Consider the following 20,952-nt stretch of genomic DNA (forward strand, 5'->3'; position numbering starts at 1 on the left):
CGCTTTATCTGTCTCCTTACTGTAGACGCACATCCACATGTCTCTCCAGGGACACCACTATCTTTCTCTCACTCTTCCTCTTAGCGCTGTGTCCTTCTCCCACTGGATCACTTCTCAATTAAACTCCATAAAATATTGTCAGTTCTGTGGTTTACCTTTTTACACGTGTTATTTTTCAGATTTTTTGTTACTTGTCAACTCCCTGTTTCAGTTTAACTCAATAACTCTTAGCAAGTGTCGCATTAACTTTCCGAAAATCAGTTATTGTGGACGCATATATTATTGTTTATGAAGTAAATCAAGTACTGCTTTCCAAACCAACTAAATCTCAGAACAGGATACGTATAATATAATTTTCCGCCCCTTTCAAAACAGCTGTTATACGAGCCCGTCACGCACATTGTATCTTACAGCTTAATATAGACTTATCATCAGCACATTGAGAGAAGGTTTATAAGCTTTTCTTCCTTGTCATTGTGGCCATTAATCATCAGATTTTTAAAACTGAGATACAGGAAATGATCCTTGCTGCCTTAATCCTCTTGTCAGCATTGATTTGTCAGCTCCTCAGTAACTCTATTCCTCCATAGTCTACTGGTATCGGCAGATCTGCATTTGCTCATATTACACAAACTAGGTAAAAGTCCTCCCTGCTCGGCTGTGCATCAACAGCAAAAAGCTAAAAGTTTGTAGGATATTTAAATAGCTGTAGATTTGCCCAGAGAGAAGACAAATGAGTCCGGTTGTAAGGCTATATTTCTGCAATTTAGAAATATTACCAGGGCATAACCTCAAAATAAAAAAAATAGATCGGCATTAAATATAAGCATTATATCTCTGACCAGGAGCGCTCAGTGACCAGGCGAGAGGGGGGAGCTGAGCCCATTGATCAGCTGCACGCTTTATTGGCTTCAACTGAAGTCTTTATCACCTCCTCCCCTCCCACTTCCTCCCTTTCACCGCACCTCGTAAATTCACCAGAGCTAATTGGACATGACTGCATTTATGTTCCAGCTTCATAAATTTCTGTTGGTGAAAGGCGAGAGATCAATTTTCCTCGAGTACGCTGTCTCGGAGCAGCGCAAAAGACCATTTAGACACGCGTCCCTCCCCCGCGCCTCACCTGGTCTCTGCCCCCACCGCCTCACCTCTTCCTTCTGTGCACCTTTGTCCTTTTTTCCGCACATTTGAAGTCTCTTTAACAGAGCATTACAATGATCTATAAGTGACCCCTAAAGCAGGTGGGATGAGTAGAAAAAAGTGAGTTTCATTAAAAGATACTGAAATTCACATTGCGGCTCGAGTTAAATTATCCAGTCCTGGGCTGATCTTAGAATTTCCTCTTTACAAAGAAAGGCAGATGTTGCATTCCTCAGTCACAACAGCTTTAACGATGGAGGGATAATACAGAAAATATAACTTAAGCCCATTACTGTAACTCTTCACAATCTCAAATTATTACATTGGTTCACTTTGTAAAACTCATCAGGCCCCACTATTACAACTGTTGGTAATGTAATTCCTAAACAAATCATCTCTTCTGTCTCATTATCTATCATTATCTCATAAAAGATGTCAACAACAGATGTTCAACACACATTCCCCGCTCTCTCTCACCATCTTTTATCCTCCTGCCTTCGCTGCTTCGGCTTTTGGGGTATTTTCCAGAAGCATTCGGCAGGAGAAATACTTTGGAGCAGAGCAACTCTGGGAGTGAGAGACAGGCCTTGGGGATTGCTTGTTTGCAGCAGTGTCCAATTTTCTCAAACAAAACTCACACACACACAAATGCACTCCAGAGCTTCAATGTTGAGAGGTCATCCCAAGATTTTTTGGCAACAAAATAAAAAGGGAAGCAAACTGTCCAGCAAAAAGACTTAAATTATTCAGGAAGGAGAGATGACCTTGATTGCCTTTGTAACCCAAACCTTGTGTGTCATCTCCATCCTTCATGTGACTGATGATAATGATGATTCATTATGTAAGCTGCTTCAGTTAAGTTTGTTTGGTTTTCCCTGCACTAAATACATTAGGCGACCGTCAGACCCACTGTGTGACTTAGCATATGCCTGAATTATTTACACAGGATACAGTAAATGGCTATTGCGTGCATGCCTTTCTCCGAGTCCGGAGGAGCTCTCTGATTGGCTAAATCTTCTTATGTAGAGAACTGCAATGGCGTCAGAGGCCTACTTTGAGCTACCTGCTCTCTGAAGTATAGTATACGCCATGCACAGGACTAAATAACTAAATAATGGAGTGTGCATGGGCACATCTTGTTCTCCAGCTCAGACCTCAGAGGACCACTTTCTCTGAATGCAGTGTGTTTGTGAAACAGCGCCATGCGCTGGCTGCTCCATGTTAGCCCTGTAAATGCCACTGTTTGGGATAAACTTTGAAGGAATAGAAACACACAAAACCTATATATTGCATATAGCAGCTTCTAGTTCTTTTTACATGTAGTTGTGGTCAAATTAATGTAACCACCAAAATAACCTATACTTCCAACCCCAATCCGCCGTTGTCATTGTCACAAATGTTACTCTTGTGATTAGGATTAGAGCACAAACCCACATATAATCCACAGACTATTGAGATTTTCATTGTCAAAATTTTGAAAGATAGATGTCTTATTTCGTGTCAAATATAATCTTGGACTGAAGAAGAGGTTGGCTTCAGCGTGTCCTGCATTGACCGTCCTAAGACCATCCAGCTTGATATTAGTCTGTCCTCCCTGTGGAGCCCTTACTGCAGCAGAATTCATTTTAATGAACACTATTGCAAAGACTAACACCTGGGGAGACGGGGAATTGGGTGGGACGTTATTATACATCCCTTTATTTAAAGACACAAGCTGCTCCTAAAGAAGACGAGGATGAAAAGTGATGAAGAGACAGAAAGTGTGGTGACAGGATTCGGGCCCAGGTTTGTACAGCCCCCCAGAGAGTTCTTAGACCCCAGTGGATGTTTATGTCTGTGTGCTTTACTCAGTCGGCACACTGAAGAAAGAAGCCCCCTCCTCAGGGACAATATGGTCGCCATGTGAACTTCACAGCTCACTTCTGAACTGCTAATGTTTAAAGGCATGCTGTTATAAATGAGTGTGCCAACGCATTTGGAAAACTGTGCCCGCAGGCCCTCACCCATGCACCTCATTTTTCACGCTGCGGCTGCTGTAAATAATAGTAAAAAGTCTTTTAAAAGTCAGCGCTGGTAACCACTAAACACATATGCGCTGGTTTTGTGCAGCTGTAGTGAGCACATTGGGACTACTCAGTGAACAGATCAGCCAGAGGACAAGGGTTAATATAATTATCCACAAAACCTTGAGACTGAGAACATCATTAGTCAGTGAAGAAAGAGTTAGCCCATCTCCAGCCGCAGGCTCGCAGGCAGACAGGAGGTGTCAACAGAGGAGGCCAGAAACAATTACCACATGCACTCAAACTAAACTAAAATTGCAACAAGAAAACAGGGATCGAGAACAATATTGCAGTGTTTTATAGAGAAATGTCTGAAATATTTCTTTGCCAATATGTAGTTATGACTGTCCACTGGATTTAATGGATCTATTACTGCTCCATATAGTTGAGTTATTTGACAGTAAAGTTATGAGATGCATTTACTTTGTTTCAGCTGCTAACTTATCGTCAAATGTTTGGATACATTTAATTGCCTCGTTATTAACACTGATTTCTCTCTAATTCTACACATGCCAGTAAAATAATCATGCTTTTAACAGTGGGGTGTGGCACTTCATATATAGTTCTATAGCTCATAACCTCTGCGGCTCATGTAGACAAAATTAAAGTTTAGCCTCAGCTGGACGTTTGTATTGCTTTAATAAATGTAGTTACTCAGGAGGGATCAAATCAAGACCAATAAAGTTTCCACCTTCTGCCTTCAGAGTCCTGAGCTGGACTTTTAATATATCCACAGTGCATCCACAATATTAACACTGGTGTGATCTGGCCATGGTGATCTGGCATGGTGATCCCTCTATAATTTAATAACTGCGTACTGTGTTTTGTTTTGTATTATATTTATATTTAAAAACTCAAGTGGCACAGATCCGCTAATCACTTTGAGAAGCTTACCACTTTTTGTGTTGTCAAAGTAATGAGTAAGGGAAACAAGGGAAACAATTTCAGAAGCAGAAATTGGATCCTGGCGCATGAGCAAGCACTGTGTTGTTGGGAAAGTTATTGTGTAACGGGATAGTACTTGTGATCATTGAGAGCATTGAAAGCACTCATTTACAGAGTTCCTATCAATGTAAAATGACCTAAACGGTTATTTTTGAATAGTGTGATGTGTTCGTGTTCATCCAGTAATAATGAGCTCTGTCACTTAAAAACGCGTCTATGTTGGTCTTTACCTTTTTTTTTGCAATATCTCCTTCCTTTTTAGATCAGAATCACCGTAAATTATATACAGGGTGTCCATAAAATGTAATTACAAAGGCAATTAATAAAATATATTAATTAGATTTGTTCTATTGTACTCAGTGGTTATAAAGGTTTTTAATCACATTGCATTTTTGTATTTCAGGCATCCTGTTGATTAAAGAGGCATCTTTTTGAATGAACCCCTAAGAAATGGCTACCTTGAGCTTTTGACTGAATACTGTATGTGGCACCACAGCTAAAAAAAACTAGGTAAACAAGGTAAAAACTTTGGAAAACCACTGAGTACAATAGAACGAGTCTGATTAGTATATCTTATTGATTGCCTTTGTAATAAATGTTTTAAATTATCAAGAAACTTTGTGGACACCCTGTATATCTAATGTGACACTTACATTGCCATACACATAATTTCTTGCAAGATTGATAAAAAGTTATAAATGAGCAATTATTTCCAGTGTAAGCATAGACTATATATAAATGGACATAGCTAACCTGCTAGCCGCTGCGTTCCAAATAGGAAGTGATCATGGACGCACTTCTGGCTCCATCGACTCTGGCTCCGATTCATTTTACATTGAAAAATTGTCGACCTTCTCTCTCTCTCGTCATTTTGGTCTTAAAATGTTCGTATTCACCCTCTTTACATGATCCTTGTGTTTTTATTTCATTTCACTATTGTGTCTGTAAATCATGATATGAACGTTGATAACAGACAAATCAGGTGCCTTCGCTCTTCCCTCTAGCATTAGCAACAGATTTGATTGACAGCGTTGCTAAGCGGCCGCTCTCTGCTAAACCAGTGGTGCGGGCGGGAAGAGGCGCTACTTTCAGCAGCCTCGCTCTGGATTGGCTCTTTGGTTGCTATGATACTCACAGTTGGAATTCCTAATATGCAACTCGGCTCCAAATTCTCCCCCATAACTACAAGCCTCGAATGCTATGGGTGACGTCACACTCACTTAGTCCACTTCTTTATACAGTCTATGGCAGTAAGGCTTTAATCTTTTAGTCACTTTAAAAGGTTTGTATGACCAACAACAGAGGGTAGAATGCATGAAGTGAATGAGCTGGAGTTTTGGGGGTGTCTCTACACTTGAATCTGCCATTGTCCTACTTATGAAGAAGCTTATATATACAGTACATAGTGCAACAACCATAAATAATTACAGCTTTTGCCAATCTCATGCCTCTTGCTAGTCGACTGGCTGATGCACAGGGCGTTTAGTTTTTAGTCAGCCAAGAATTTCTTTAGTCAACTACTTCCCTAGTGACAGTATTGCACCTGTACTTTGAAACACCATCAAACACCACAATATTTAGCCTATTATAGTAGCGGACCAAAAAGACAACCATCTTTCTCCGGGCTATCCCCTCCTCACTATGTCCTCCTTTCACAATTCCCAGCATGCTTTTCTGCTTTAAAGACTGTGTCAGGAAATTCCCCCTTTGCAAGATGCTGGTAAGGCAGTGCACAGAGGGGCATGGGGGGAAAATATCTCTATTGTATTTGGGAATTTAAAAGGATATGAGCTCAAAGGTTGGAAGGTAAAAAAGAAAGGAAAATCTATTAGAGGGAGAGCAGTGGGGAAAAAAGATCAGTGAAACAAAAGAGTGAGAATGAAGGCGGAACTGCTGACTGTAACATTCCACCTTCTGAGGGGAAATAAACTGTGATTATCAAATCAGTTACAACCATCGTGCCATAAATCATTGCATATGAGAGGACAATGACACTTCCCTCGTTCAGGCCCCTGTGCTTTCTGCATGCCTTTCTTTTCTAAGCAGTGCTCATGAATGATTTAAAAAGTGATCTGTTTCCAGCTGCCTCAGAGGAAGATGCCTGAAAATGGGAGGAGCCACAGAAAAAGAGGGAGGGATCACAAAAACGAAGCATGGATTTCCTCACATGAAGTAAGTGTTGCGTTTTTCATTCACGAGGAGTACTTTCTGTCCATACGTTTGTGACCCAGAGTAAAAAAAAAAAAAAAAACATATTAAGGAAAGGTGTAGAGACGCCTGTGGTGGGTGGGTGAACTGCAGAATAATATTTATCGAGCATCACACCTCACATCATTCATCACAAAATCACACACCCTAGCTAGTCCCATGGAACTACAAGTTAATCCATCATCTGCCTTCCTTTTCTCTCTCCTCACTCTCTCCTCCCTGCTTTCACACCTTCCATCCACTCACCTTCGCTCCGCAAAAGGACAAATAATATAAAAAAGTTGGCATTATTTCAAAAAAACTGCGGTGACAGTTAGCAAAGTCAAATTCACAGGAGCAGCAAAAAAGACTGGAGGCTGCAATCTGTGGAGAGAATTAACGGTTTCTCGAGACCTGTCATGTTCATTCATGCCTCCGCTACAACAACACGTACGCAAAACCCTCATACAGATACATCTATTTAGGCTCATTAGCTCTGAGTTCTGGCTGCGGTCACACTGGAAAAGTACAAATCAGGGTCACTGCAGGTTACCGCTTGCAGGTAATAAGTAGATTGTTAGTACTGTATAGTCTTGTGGGAATGATGAAAAGCATTTGACTGGCACTACACCCATACACAGTGTGATTCATTAACAATGCCGCTTTTAAAATGGTGTTACATATTCAAATAAAGAAATCTGTAAAGCTGCACTGTGTAACATTGCTTGGAGAGTCTGCTACCCGCTCTTGATGGAGATGTTATCGATAGTTTTAAGGCCATACTCTGAAATATTCCACGGCAAGCAATAACATTTCTACAAAAGTTACATAGCTACATTAATAAAAAAGAGGGTTGTTGCGTTAAAATAAAGTGTGTATGCTTAGTTTGATTTGAAAGTGTCTGTGTTGTAGATTGTGAGAAGAAGGCACAAGCAGAGCACACATTAGCTGGGTCAGTGGGGGGCAGGACAGCACAGAGGAACACACACAGATAGATGGAGATAGATGAGTCAAACAACATGACTGAAGAAACTCACTGCATTTCATTTACGAGCTGCTGGCCTGTTTTCTAGCAGCCTTATGTGAACTCATTTTCACAACTGGAAAGTAATTAGTTGATGGAGAGCGTCTAGGCCTTGAACAAGACCGGGCTTATCATGTGTAATTAAGGCTAACAGACTGGTGCAAATACTATTTATCTGGATCATCTAATGCCAAATACCCAAATGGTGATGACATATGAATATATTTTGTGAAACGTGTTTTTAACAGTGATGCGCAAATGAAATTGATATGTCAATATTAATTCACAAACTTATGAGTGTTTTTCTTTTGCCCCTGCTGACCGCGGCGTCTGTGAATTGAAGCTGAAACTGCATACTTCGCTACTTTTAAATGTCATTCTTCTCCCATCAAGCAATCAGATCAGATGGAGAAGTTGGAGAAGCTCGCCACTGATAAGAGAAATATGATGCAGACCTCGTCTTGCCCCATCTCCTTGCCTGAGCTTTGAGCCTAATCCACTTACTTAGCTTTTCCTGAGCTTACTGCCTTCCTTTTATTCTATTATGAAGAGCGAGCATACGACCTGCTGCTTATTTCATTAAAAAGGCCCAACCCGTGACCCCCTGTCTTATCTATAACCATGGGGCTGCTAAGGTTCACTGTGCAGTTCAACAATGGCCCTGATAGATGGCACAGCGCGGCCACAGAGGGTAAGATGGCTGCCATATACGAATCTAAACGCACCGATTAGAAGTTGAGCTCTCCAGTCAATGTGATTTTACTGATCTAAACGATGGCACAGCTGAGGCACACTGCTATGTCTTTGATGGAGGAGATGACTTTTACTTGGGTGAATCTAAAAGGTGACTACAGCCTGTAAAATGAGCCTAGAGCGTCAGGCTTTCAGGACCTGTCTTTTGAGTTGAGGTTATCGTTGTGGTAGCATATAACAGTTAACCTTGGCAGAATTTTTCCTCTAAATGTATGCCAAATCGTGCATTAGCTGCCCATTGACTCTAGGGCAAGGCACTTTGAATTGTCTGAGTTTTGGCAGCTGTGCTTTTCTGATTGAATTAAAGCTTTTCGTGTCACGTTCTGATGTGCACTTTTTTATTGCACGCACAGATGGACATTGATGAATTGGGTGTAAAAAACATTATAGCCTATAGGATTGCGTAAAACAATATACTGTCACAATTAAGCCATTAGAACGTTTCAGAGCATCATCACCTTGTCAATGAAGTGTCAGCGTAAATACTCAACCACTGTGCTCATTGCTTTTGTTCTAAGGGCACAGAGGTGTAGTAGGAAGGACCCTGTTTGATTCACAGACCATAGGAGACCTTTTACTAAATGAAATAAATGAAATAGAAAAGTTGAAAGCAGTCATTCAGAGGGCTTCAGAACAGTGTATATACAATGTGGACAGGAAGTGCGTTCAACCCTGTGTACATCAATATCTCTAGCATATCTCATTACAATAGTGACCAGTGCTTGTTCATATAAATCCCATTTCACTGAAGAGCTGTTGCCCGGGCACCAGGAGAGTGGAATATTCATGATTCAGATTTGAAGCATTGCAAATCCCAATATGCTTCTGAGGCCAGACAAGATGAGATGAAATAGCTTAGCCTTTTGTCCAGGGAACATTGACTAATTGTCCTGCCCCCAAAAAATCAATTTCCTAAGCGTAAGCATCAGACACTCTTTATTGTACTGTATGTTGAGGACCCCCAGCCAGTATCACCTAATACTCCTGCTGCCCGCTCAGAATAACGTATCGATTAGTGATTATGTTACGGTAGGTGTGGGTGGCTGAGGCGGAAGACGTACTGGCCTCAGTCATCTCCTCTGGGCTAAATTTGGAACAGCTGTTACCAGATCCGGCACATTCTGACACTAGCACCAGCAGCCCCCTGTCATCGGCCTACACCTCTGTAGTGATAGGTGCAAATTAGTGATAAATGTGAGAACCAAATGATGGACACAGCCAAAGAGGTCAACACGAGTAAACAAACGCAATAACAATAAAATGAATTGAGTCTGAGGCCACTGAAAATTGTTGGACACACTTATTATTCAGATAACTGCACAAAGAAATGCTAAATAAAATCAAAATGAAAGGCCCTGACAAATTAACTGCATTGTGATCAAGGCCCTTTAGACAAATAGGGCAACGGCTGTCTGAATTACTGCAACCTTCTGGTGTTTCTGGTGTAATTAACACATGTGAAAATAATAAAAATGTTTTCTCTTTAGCCTGACTTGTTTGGAGATGCCATTGAATTACAAAGAAATAAAAAGCTTGTTTCTGAGTCTGACTCGAGTGAAGGCCATGCTTCTAGTCATGCAGTAAAATGTGTTGGATTAAAACCTGGTTACTGTTTTTTGGTGATTTGGTTGTGCATGTTTCATATGTTGTAGAAAGATTAATCCCATTCTATATATCTATGAATGTGCAGTACAAATTATCTGCATTATATTCTCTTGACAGTGATGTATTTTGAACTGGAAAACAGAGCCTGGTTGTTCACTTTGAGTACTTAAAATGAATGTGTATCTGTCGAAGTGCTGGATGGTGGACCCGGGTGCAGTTGGATGCCCTCTCCTCTCTCTGTGCTTCTGTGCTGAGCCTAAAAAGTGACTGTGATCAATACCTGCAGGCTCTTTCACACAGCTCCACGGGGATGTTTGTTTGTGTGTGTGCTGTGTCAGCGTTCACTCAGGACTTCATCAAACACATACCCCTCGCTCCAGCCTGTGCTATCATCTCCGGCGCTCCCTCATTTCCCCCCTTTTTCACCCACGGCCCTGTCCACACACACTCGTCCGTCCATCCTTCCATTCCGGGCCATCCCAACAAGCATGTTAAATACCATTGAAATGTCAGCCGGCCGTATCGATTGGAATAATAATTCTGAGAGGTGGGAGAGATGGCTTGTTGATGCTAAGCAGGCGTGTGATGCCCTGGAGCATCCTTCACTGTCACAAAGATGCCATGTAAGGCTTTCCGGCTCCCCTGGCAGAGAGAGCACAGCGGCGGCTTACGTTGGACCACTGATGCCTTATGTTTCTGTCATTAATCATTGGCCCGCGAGGATCCGTGCCGGCACAGACGGGGTCAACACAGCGCCCTCAGATCACGCTGCCTGTGCGAGCGTATCGGCCCTGTCTGTCACCTGCTTCTTTTCTCTATCTGTCACAATGTGTTTTGATGTTGATATTTTAGTGGTCAGGTTTGTAACACTATAATTTACATTATTTTATCATGTTTTCACTGGACATTTCTCTGTGTTAATAAAATAATGTGCCCTTTCCTCTGACAGGCAATCTCTTATTCACTGACGCTAAAGAGTAATTAAAACAATACTCTTTAAAAAGACCCACAGGTCATTTGTCTCCCCCTCCCTGAAGCCTGAGAAGCAAGTCATGAACAGATGCCTTTTTAGAACGCAGGAAAAATGTCACAAAATATCATTATAATGCTAAAATATGCTTTTCAGTGTCAACCTCCGAACTTGACATTGTAGGTAAGTATAAGCTTTACAAATGTTTATTATTTCTAAAAAGATGTTTCTTGATTTTGTACAAAACTAAAACCTAAATATGTGTACGTTGAAGACATAATAGCGTGTGTGCACATCTCTGACCTGGCAGGGACATCAATGTTGGAGATGGCGTAGAAGTATTTGAGCAGGTTGTCTCTCTGGACGTAGGTGCCTCCGAGGGCCGGCCTGAGGAGCCTCAGCCTCAGGTTGGTGAAGGTGAAGAAGTCCCTCAGGCCCTTCATACTCTCCATGCGTGTGTACAGATTGTCCATTTGTTGTAATCGGGGCCCAGCGAACACAGCAAACCGTGCCCGCACTTCAAACTTGACGTTTTTCTCATTCTTAGAGCCGACCCAGCGTGAATACTGCTCTGTGCAGATGACTCTGGTGATGTTGGTGGGGCTGAGGTCTCGCACTCGTTTTGGTTGCATGTTGAAGGCATCCAGGCAGTCGTCGGCATAGTACTGGTAGGGCTGCCACGAGCGGCCGTGGTCCATGGACTTATCTAGGACCATGATGGTGGGCCGACCGTACTCAAAGGTGATGTGCAGGTCATCAGTGAGCTCCAGGCTCTTGTTCCATGACAGGGTGATGTTGGCCAGCAGGGGCTCGGGGTGGCGCCTCCATGTGACCGTCTGCCAGTATGTGATGAGACCATTGCGCTCACGGTCCTGCATTAGCTGAGGAGGATGGGCCAGATCTGGGTTTGACGCGTCACACTCATCACTGCACAAGTATGGGTTCTCCTACAATGACAGAAACATACAAATGCAAGTGAATATTTTCTGTAACTGCAAATCAGACTGTTTAACTTCGCCATGGTGCATGTGTTAATGAGGCATGTCTTTACAGTGCAGGCTCTGTCCACTGAGGGCTATACCAGAGCTTAAAAGTAAACTTGCAGAACAACATAACAGGAAGTGTGAAGGTCAAGAGGATTGTGCATCATCACTCTCTTTGCATAGACAGCAGAGAGCTGCACTTTTAACTTTGGAGAATTGATCCTGCTGTTCTTGCGATGCCAAGACTTTCAAGTCTCTCCTCCTTTAGTCTTTGGGGGGGAGAGTCAACAGAATTATTTACTCTTCAAAGGCTACTGCACACACCATAGTGGACATGTTGTTCTCACCAAATTTAGAAATAGATGTGGCTTCTCATGCATGTATTCATATCAGTATCTGTAATTTATCTAGAATAGGTTTTGTCATTATAAAAGAATAAAAGAGAAAAAAACAGAAGAAGAAGAAAAAACAAAAAAGTCAGTAGTTATTCACACATGTATTGGACAAATGATTTTTATAAATAGTTAAATGACTCACTATGCTCATCATACTGTATTAACGGTATTTTAGTATGTTTATTTTTGTGATTACATCTCTTTTTTTTTGTTTTAAATCTCCCAAAAACATCAGCACTGCACAGTTATCTTGTTTTAGTCCCAGATTTATAGGCAAATGAAAAGTTTGACATATAACGGCTCGCATAAAGATAATTGACCAGTTCTAATTAAAGTGGATTCTCTCTCTCTAAAGAATCTTCCTCTAAGTGATCTAAACTGCATAATATAAATGCCTGCCATTGCCTAAATCGTGCATCTTTTATACAACTTCTTCCCTCATGAGGCCAAAACGTAGCATATTCCAACAGTTGAGCTGCATGAATAGAGTCATTGGACTATAGCGTGTAGAAAATGAGCAGTCACTCAAAGCCACTCTACTGGGCTAATAACAAAAGCAGAAGTTACAATCCTGTGAGGACGCCATTATAAATCATCTGATTTATGGTGACACTAGAACGGGGGAAAACTCCGCACATAAGCAAACTGTGAGTTGGTGCTGAGGATAGCTGTATGGAAGTGTAGTATCCAGGATCATAACACATGTGAAGACAGTAATGAAACCATGGTGTGTCTAAAACGTGCACATCATTTGTCTTTTACACCAGGAAATGACACAGCAGCAGTGTTCTTTATGTGATAACCTAATTATCTCCTGCACTCTGATTTAGACAAGACAGACGCAGCACAAACACACTTAGGAAGATAATCTCACACAAGGCGGCCAATGCACGGGGTAATTAGAAGGTGACAGACCAACGTAGTAGTGGAAGTCTGTGAGATATTAAACTGAGCTGTACATACTTCCATCAGTGTGACACGGGGAGGGATTAAGACTTGTTCTGGGGGTGACCTTAGACTCATAATCCTGTTGACTGTAGTGCCACTCATTACATCCAACACTTTCCCTTAATATGTCAACTCTTGTATATTTTTGGTAAACTATTTTAAGATGCAAGAATAAATGTAATAGCAGCTTTTCATCATTTTTAAACATGAATGATTTGGTGCACTGTCAAAGGTCTTTTTTGTTTGGTATTCATTTAGCAATTGTCAAGAGATATTTTTGGCTTTGGTGTTGTTCTCTTCTCTTCTATCTACATAAACATATATTTCATAGTAACACATTTCATAATCTATCCATATATCATATTATCAAAGTTCATTTTAATTTATTTAGGACAATACTTGGAATAACAGTGATATGTGTATTGAGTTGGCGTTTTACTCCTGGCATCACTTTCTTACATATCCCTGGATTAGGCATGATTTGTGGCTTTGATTTTGTTCCTATTTAGTATCACTTGTTTTCTGCTAATACAAGAACTGAGATTTAAGTGCATTTTAGTTTAATATATAAAATGCCAGCCAAATATTTCATGTTTAAAAGTCAGCGTCCCGTGAGATGTAGGTAATGGTATATCGAAGGGCTTTGATCCACCAAAAGAGTCTTACACATGGGGTTATGTTTAAGCCTTTTGTGCGCCATGTCCTCCTTATCCAGCTCTGCCTCCTGCCCCTGCTCTGTCCTGGCCTAGTATCTCAGCCAGGACACACACATGCTTTTACACACACACATAGACACGCGCACACACAGACACAAATCCCGGCCAACTGCTGCGGCAGGTGGCCCGCGCTGCTAAGCCCCTCCAGCAATTATCCTTGCTGGGATCCTGTCTCCACGACAACAGCCTCCATGATGCCCCAACCAAAAGTGACTCCCTTGTTTTCATTTGAGGGATAACAATGTGTGTAATAAGACGTTGAGTGAGTGCCTCATGCCAAGGCCACAAAGACAAACTGTACTTAACTCAGCATGGATAGTGACTACTTTTACCTAATACTGATCAGTTAAAGCATAACACTGTGCCCAAGCCATGACTTTGTATTTTAATGAGAAAATGTGGTGGAAAAATAAAATAAAACAAAGATGTCTGTGTAAAACAAACCTAATACAAATTAAATAATAATAGTGATAAAAATAATAGATAAAATATTCAACATTACCAAATATTTGTCTTTATTTTTAAACCTCAGATTGCCTTAACAACAAACACCATGGACCTTGCCACCAACACTTGCAATTATTTTGAGTCCCTTTAAGTTATAAAATATGGAACAAGCCAGAAGTATTTAAAAAAAGCATGAATAATAATGAGTGGTACATTACTTTGAATTAAAACTATACAAACAGGTAACGTAAACAGTTCAGTTTATTATGTGTTGTAAAAGAAAAATATAAAATTTTTACGTTTTTACTGTGGATCACACCTGGACGACTGAGGGATTACACAGACTTTATTACATATTAATACTACTACAGGATTAATACTATTGCTAAAGATTACCAAAGAGTTTCCTAGGATTTCAACGATTAATCAGAATAATTGTGACTAGTTGACTCTTAAAATAATTGTAATTGTATTTTAGTTATCATTATGGTTATCTGAACATATGCCAAAAGATAAATATAGAACCAGTCCATATTTGTATTAATGTGCCATAGAAATAATCACGTGACGAGCTGACTAATAAAATAATAACCTCTTCCTAGTCTACTACTAAAACAATACTAACTTGCAGCTCCACCTACTACCTAACTATACTGTCTGTGTCCCCCAAATATTTCCAGTTGTCCTGCTCTGGCTCGCCTCTCATTTCTCTCTCCACATATAGAAGTTTCTAGGTTATATTGCTAGCAAGGGGAATAAAGGAAGGAGCACACACGGAACGCAATTTATTTTGTTTGGGGGAAACATCAAATGAAATGACCCTCCCATTAAACAGGCCACAAAGGGGACCAGAAAAGGATATTGCTTTTTCACTTATGACAATAATCTTTTATTTTTGTGAGCTTTTTCTGTTTCATCCTACTGGCCGGGACTGTAGCTATAACTGGACATCTGAAGCTCTTGTTCATGTGAGACTAAGAGGAGGTATAGAATTACGAGATTTCAATTTGATTACATGAAATTATGATCTGTCCTTCTAAGTAAAGCACATCCTCGTAACAGTAATGGGCGATTCTAAACATGTTATATTTGTAGATCCTTTTGAGTGATATCCTCTGAATGAATACTATGTTGTGTTGCTACCCTTGTATATACTATGCCAATGTTTGTTGATTTGAATTGGATGTGGTGGATTGAACACAGATGAAAGAATAAAACTCTTGTTCCATAGACGATTGTGTTGTAAAAGCCACAACCAACGTATAGACACTTGGTCACTCTGAGCCCATAACGTGGAGACCAGACACAAAGTTCACCTCGAGCTGTTTAAGCCCCTGCCGCCAATCCCTCTTAGTCTCACCTCAGCCAAGGATAAATCTCACTTATAGCTATCCCCATGATCTGCCAACACATCTAAACACTCTCTGATCACTTTCAACTGTGTCCTAATAGGGATGTGAGCCACACCATTACATCATCGCTCTCTCCCTTTCGGCTGCTCCGCTGCTGTCTCAGTTGCGGTCTTTGTCTCTCTGCTCCTTCTGTTAATTATTCTCTGTTCTGTCAGACTTGTTCTGTACTCAAACTCACCTCTGAGGATGTATTTTAAAACATTGATAAACTGCTTTGATTCTATAACCCATGGGAGGGGCCGCCCTGTTGGAACGTGTGACCCTTTTGGCTGTACCCCTGGTGGTCACAGTGAGGCAGGGCACTGGTCAGTCCTGGCACAGTTCTGCTGCTGAGGGGCCAGAGCCAGTCTACAGGCTCTCATCCTGGCTACAGAAGCTGCCTCATTCCTCCCCTTCCTGCATGCTCCCCTTCCGCTGCTGCGCTCTATCTCTTCTCATGTCTATTTTTAGAGCTGGCTCATTCTACCTTCTAAAACAAGCGGATGCGTTGTGAGCGGAAGGTGTGTTTTTCTGTTTCTTAGATATACAACAGTCCAACAGTCCCATCTCCAGCACGCAGCATCACTACTTGGTTTACATTCCCCCTCATTCATTTGCATGCTGCTGCTGTCTGATCTCGTCCCATGAGAGCTGCCTGATTGAGGGTTTGGGTTCAAGCCCAAAAAAGTGAAAATAACAAACAACAGACCGTCACACCTCTTCAGTGCTGCATTTTGGATTTTGACAATGTGAGTGCTACTGAAGAAAGTGATGCTATCTTTTTGCTTAGCTAAGCTTGGATCTTCTGCACCACTCCCTCATCATTAGCTATGCCCCGGTGCAGCCCCCTCCTTTAAAAAACAGCGTACTCCATCATTCCCATCTGAAGGCTATGGCTGTGTAACGGTATGATACAGAGACAGCTACAAAGGGACTATAGAAGTCTCAAACTCAGGAGTAGTGACACTGGTATCTGAGTGGTGCTGGTTCAGGACTGCTGCATTCCAACTGAACTAGAGAGAAATAGAGTAGAATAAATGTCCCTGTGGAGACAGACCTAAACCCCTCTACATCAGTGTTCGTATACTGATACATATACAATGTGTCTCAACTTCACTATGGCAGGATTTTTGAAGTAAGTCCAAATAGGCTGAAACTCCACATTTTCTTTCAAGTTAAGAGCTGCTCTGCACATTGGGGGTTGAATAGTTTCTTTCAGTACTCTGAGTTCGCTTTGACTCATTGGAATTCAAAATGACTGAATATAAACTATACCAATTAAATAGGAAGGTGATTTTCCCACAAGGCATCCAAAAGCAGAGCGATATTTTTTTTTTTTTCTGAAAAAAAGATCAATAATGTCTCTTTTGAACTACTCTGCTGGTCTTGGGGTAATGCAAGGAACAATTAGATTACTTTAGGGAACTTTTTGTACGCAGCAGATATTTTAAAGGGATGATAAAAGCTGACAAAACATATTACAGTACCTGCATTGATTTTAAGAGCCACAGATGGCTTAAGAGGAACTAGAAGTTTCCACTAACGCTTTCTGTCTGTCAGAAAAGTGCTGAATAAGACTGGCCTCTTTCCTGTCCTGCCCTCTTCCATCCTCCTACAACTCACTGCTCAGCTGGAGCGTCACTGGTCAAACCCTTGTAAGGAAGCCCATTAAAGAGCCCATCAATATTTGATCATTGCTCACTTAGAAACATAGTTATAGAAGTTTCCAGGCTAAGGCCATTAGGGGGCAGACGTCAATACGTTATGGCAGTCAGCATCTCTGTGCACTTCCACTGACTCTCTCCTCAAGAGGAGTCATTGGAGAGGTTCTCTTAAGTCAACAGTGGTTTCCGCTACTTCTACATTAAACAAATCATTAACCATTAGGTATCCACGAAGCACAGTATCCTTTCCTGCTCTTGCCCAATGACCCTGCGTGTTGTTATTAGTCTGAGTAAGAAGAAGCAGTCTGTGTGAATCTGATTATGGTTGTTTGTGCAGACTGTCTTAAGGTTACAAATGGTGTGGTCACAGGCAAAACTAAGATCCCATTAACTGCAGCGTGCCATAATAGGATCAGATTAGGTTGAGTAAACTAGAGCGGAGCTGGACTCTGTCTCTGTCAGAGGAAGTTTGGGAGACTTGACTCATGATGATTGAGACACGTCTACCTCCTTCAGAAAATACACATGCATCTTCCAGAGCACCAAGCTTGTTTTTACCAAATGACTCTAACTTTTTAGCTTAAAATGTAAAATGGAATTACAACGATTCCATAACCCTGATTTCTAATTATTACACCCACATTATGGGATGGGTCGCCGCAGGCTGAAAAGTGTGTTAAATACTGCTGTTGCAGACATTTTAACGAGACCCCCCAGAGCATGCGTTGTTCCCACTGTGCTGTCCTTGAAACTAAAAAGGTCCCGCTAAATGCATTTTACCTTAGGAAATGTGAGATGTTCCAGAAGGTCAGATTTGAATAGAATCACAGGCTGCCAAGTTCATATTAATGTAAATAACACCTTTAGACCTGCCAAGGTAAGAGTCCCACTTCAGAGAGCGACATCCGCTGACCATTTGCCTATGGTAAATATTGGTAAAACAGGTAAAACAAGTTGAAAATGAAACATTTATCTATTAAAACATATAATCTACATGTGCATGTTTTTAAGTTTTGGGATAAATCTGTCACATTTATATAGCCCACATATATAAGCCTATAAATGTGCAGCATTGCAAATATGTCAACGTTTAATTACTATTATAGCATGTTTTTTGTTTTATATTTGAATAAAAATATAAAGCAGACCTTTATTTAAAATTATTCTTAGAATAATTATTATAATTAATAATAATAATAATAATAATGATAATAATAATAATAATAATAATAATAATAATAATAATAATTTTATTGTCATTCACTTTTTTAAGATAATTAATAAAATGCAGGTTATTTCAGTACACCCCAAAAGTAATTGGCTAGATGAGATTTACCATATATTCTTAATATGTCACTTTCTATTTTTCCCTCGTTTTTGTTCATTTGTGATACATAGTTATAGGCCTTTAAGATCACACTTTCCACGGGCTACAGTTGCGTGTGGTTGGACTCACCAGTGTGCAGAAGCGCTCGGGCGGGTTGCCACACGTGATCCCGGGCGGGTCAACTTTGATGCGCATGTAGTCTTTCATGGACGTGGGTTTAGGCTGACACGCGTAATGTTCCCACACCGAGCCTTCGTCGGTGCTCACCAGGGACTTACACAGTTCGTACTGGGCCAATGTTGAGGCCAAGCATCGCAGTAGGAGCAGCAGCGCGACCTGAAGGGACATGGCAGGGACCAAGGGGCACGAGGGGCACGAGGGGGTCCGTGTGGCGGGGCGGCAGACTCACAGGGCTGGAGGTGGAGACGGGCATGGAGTGGGGCTCAGAGGCAAAAGGAAATAGCTCCTTTTATCATGTTGCATGATGCATTTGAATGTGGAAGGTGAGGCGATAAATCCCAAATCTACTGAATGTCCCTCTCCGCTCAGTGTCACAGATAGTGCGAGTCCCCAAGGATCAGCGTCAGGGTACTTTTCTTATTTCCTGAGCAGAATGAGCGCCGGCTTGAGTTACACGCGTTGAGCTGGGCATGCACTTTGACCATAGTGTTGCAGAGGTGACCGCGGTTTACTAGAGAGAGGGCTCTTGAAGGATAACAGTGCAGCTGCATGCGCGGACAGGAGTCTCGGTTGGGTCTTTGGAAGCATCCATTGGATAGTTCTGCTGCACCGCTGTGATTGTCCTGGGGCAAAATGAGGACACACAGATGAAAAAGTTAGGTGGTGTACACTGAAGGCGTTTTATTTTATTTTTCTCTCTCTGAAAACATTTATCTGCTGCAGAAATACAAATTCCTCTTCTTCAAAATTCACACACACTAAATTATGGAACAAAACATTTTACGCAACAGCTTTTGTGTCTATTCTATAAATAAATGAGTAAAATGCTCCGACAGAGTAAAAAAAAACAACTTCATTGCGATTCAGGGAGTAATCTACACAGATATTTAGTGAGACGGTCATGGTGTGCTTTTTTTTTAAGACAACAAAAATCAAAACAGTGTTGTCTAAAATAATCTGACAGCCTGTCTCCACGGCGACATTTTGCCTCAACTTTTGATTCCTGCGCAGGTCTTCCAGTAAAGTTCAGACCCTGTGCACTTATCCTGTCCCAACCAAGGCCGTGGAGCTGAGTTCAGTTTCCGAGTAACGACAGCTATTTCCTGACTCTCTGCTAGGGGTGTGTCTATAGCCTACTACAGTTGCGCATCCCACACGGAGCCCAGCTCAAACTACACAGACTGTTCTTCGGCAAAAACGTATAATTACTTGAAAATTGCATCAAAAACTTCCTTGACTTGCCCTAAAGGTTACAGATTACAGCATAACTCTTCTACAGCCTCCGAACTGCTCCAGGATTCCCCCTTTATGCACTGATGCGTATCAGATAAGGCACTTACTTGTAATGATCATCCGAGAGATAGCGCCGCACTTTGAGCCAGTCTCTTTCAACTCCAGCCGCACAACACTTCACTGGTCCTGCACTGGTTACCCTTCTGAATTTCAATGTCCCCTCTTGGGCTAACTCCACTCTCCGACTGGACACCGGCTTGCTGTTTGTTGTTTCCGTTCACGGGATACTTTTCCCTCGCGCCACGCTTCGCTGCGCACCGCTGATTACTGTCCTAGATCTGGAGACGGTCCGTGGGAGGAAAAAGAGGACTGAAATCCAGCGCCAAGTAGTATCAAAAAGTATAAAATATTGACTTTGTTGGAAAGGCTTGTGCCCGCCCTTTTTGGCCCCGTCTCCTCCTCCCCTTGCCACTTTAAGCTCGGGTTTACCGGGATGCTCAAGGGCAGAAAGAGAGAGAAAAATGCTTTATGGAAAATATCTCCTCCCTCCTTCTCCTCCCCTTCCTCCCTCTCTCACTCCCTCACAGTTAATGCCCGGGCTAAATCCTTTCACCATCGCGTTCAATCACTATCTGAGCTTTATCTGCCCTACTGCCTGGTCCGGGGCGGTCCCCTCTGCTGTTCCGTGAACTATTCCCCAGCGTTAACACCAAGGCAAAGCGGAAGACGCGAGGGGCATCACTAGCACTCTACTGTACGCTCTCTCCACATGGGAGATAACACTGGAGTAGCGCCATGGAGTCACAGCTGGCTCTGCTTAACACAGCCCATATGTTTTAGCGTCTCCGTACGTGTTTATACAGGCCTTTGTTGCTTTATTTATCAGTCACTTATCTGTGTGAAAGACACTATCGCATATCATTAGTTTTGTCTTGTGCTTCACAATGGTTCCAGTATTAATAGAGGATTATCTGGGATTAC

General features: G+C 41.6%; 1 protein-coding gene and 1 long non-coding RNA gene across 2 annotated transcripts in view; one reads left to right on the forward strand and one right to left on the reverse strand.

Moving 5' to 3' along the window:
• LOC129457382 (uncharacterized) overlaps positions 1–11,069 on the forward strand; it is a 46,581-nt gene extending 35,512 nt beyond the window's left edge. The window contains exons 2-3 of the long non-coding RNA XR_008649216.1: positions 6,231–6,320; positions 10,998–11,069. This is a non-coding gene — a long non-coding RNA (uncharacterized LOC129457382). The remainder of the gene's footprint in view (positions 1–6,230; positions 6,321–10,997) is intronic.
• ntng2b (netrin g2b) overlaps positions 1–20,526 on the reverse strand; it is a 48,265-nt gene extending 27,739 nt beyond the window's left edge. Inside the window, exons 1-3 of the mRNA XM_033989440.2 lie at positions 20,079–20,526; positions 18,688–19,361; positions 10,991–11,634 (exon numbers count right to left, since the gene is read on the reverse strand). Coding sequence (XP_033845331.1) covers positions 10,991–11,634; positions 18,688–18,906 — 863 coding nt within the window. The 5' untranslated portion in view covers positions 18,907–19,361; positions 20,079–20,526. The remainder of the gene's footprint in view (positions 1–10,990; positions 11,635–18,687; positions 19,362–20,078) is intronic.
• Between the last annotated feature and the right edge of the window lie 426 nt (positions 20,527–20,952).

Source organism: Periophthalmus magnuspinnatus, chromosome 23 (assembly GCF_009829125.3).
Source record: "Periophthalmus magnuspinnatus isolate fPerMag1 chromosome 23, fPerMag1.2.pri, whole genome shotgun sequence".
In the NCBI taxonomy this organism is placed as follows: domain Eukaryota; kingdom Metazoa; phylum Chordata; class Actinopteri; order Gobiiformes; family Gobiidae; genus Periophthalmus; species Periophthalmus magnuspinnatus.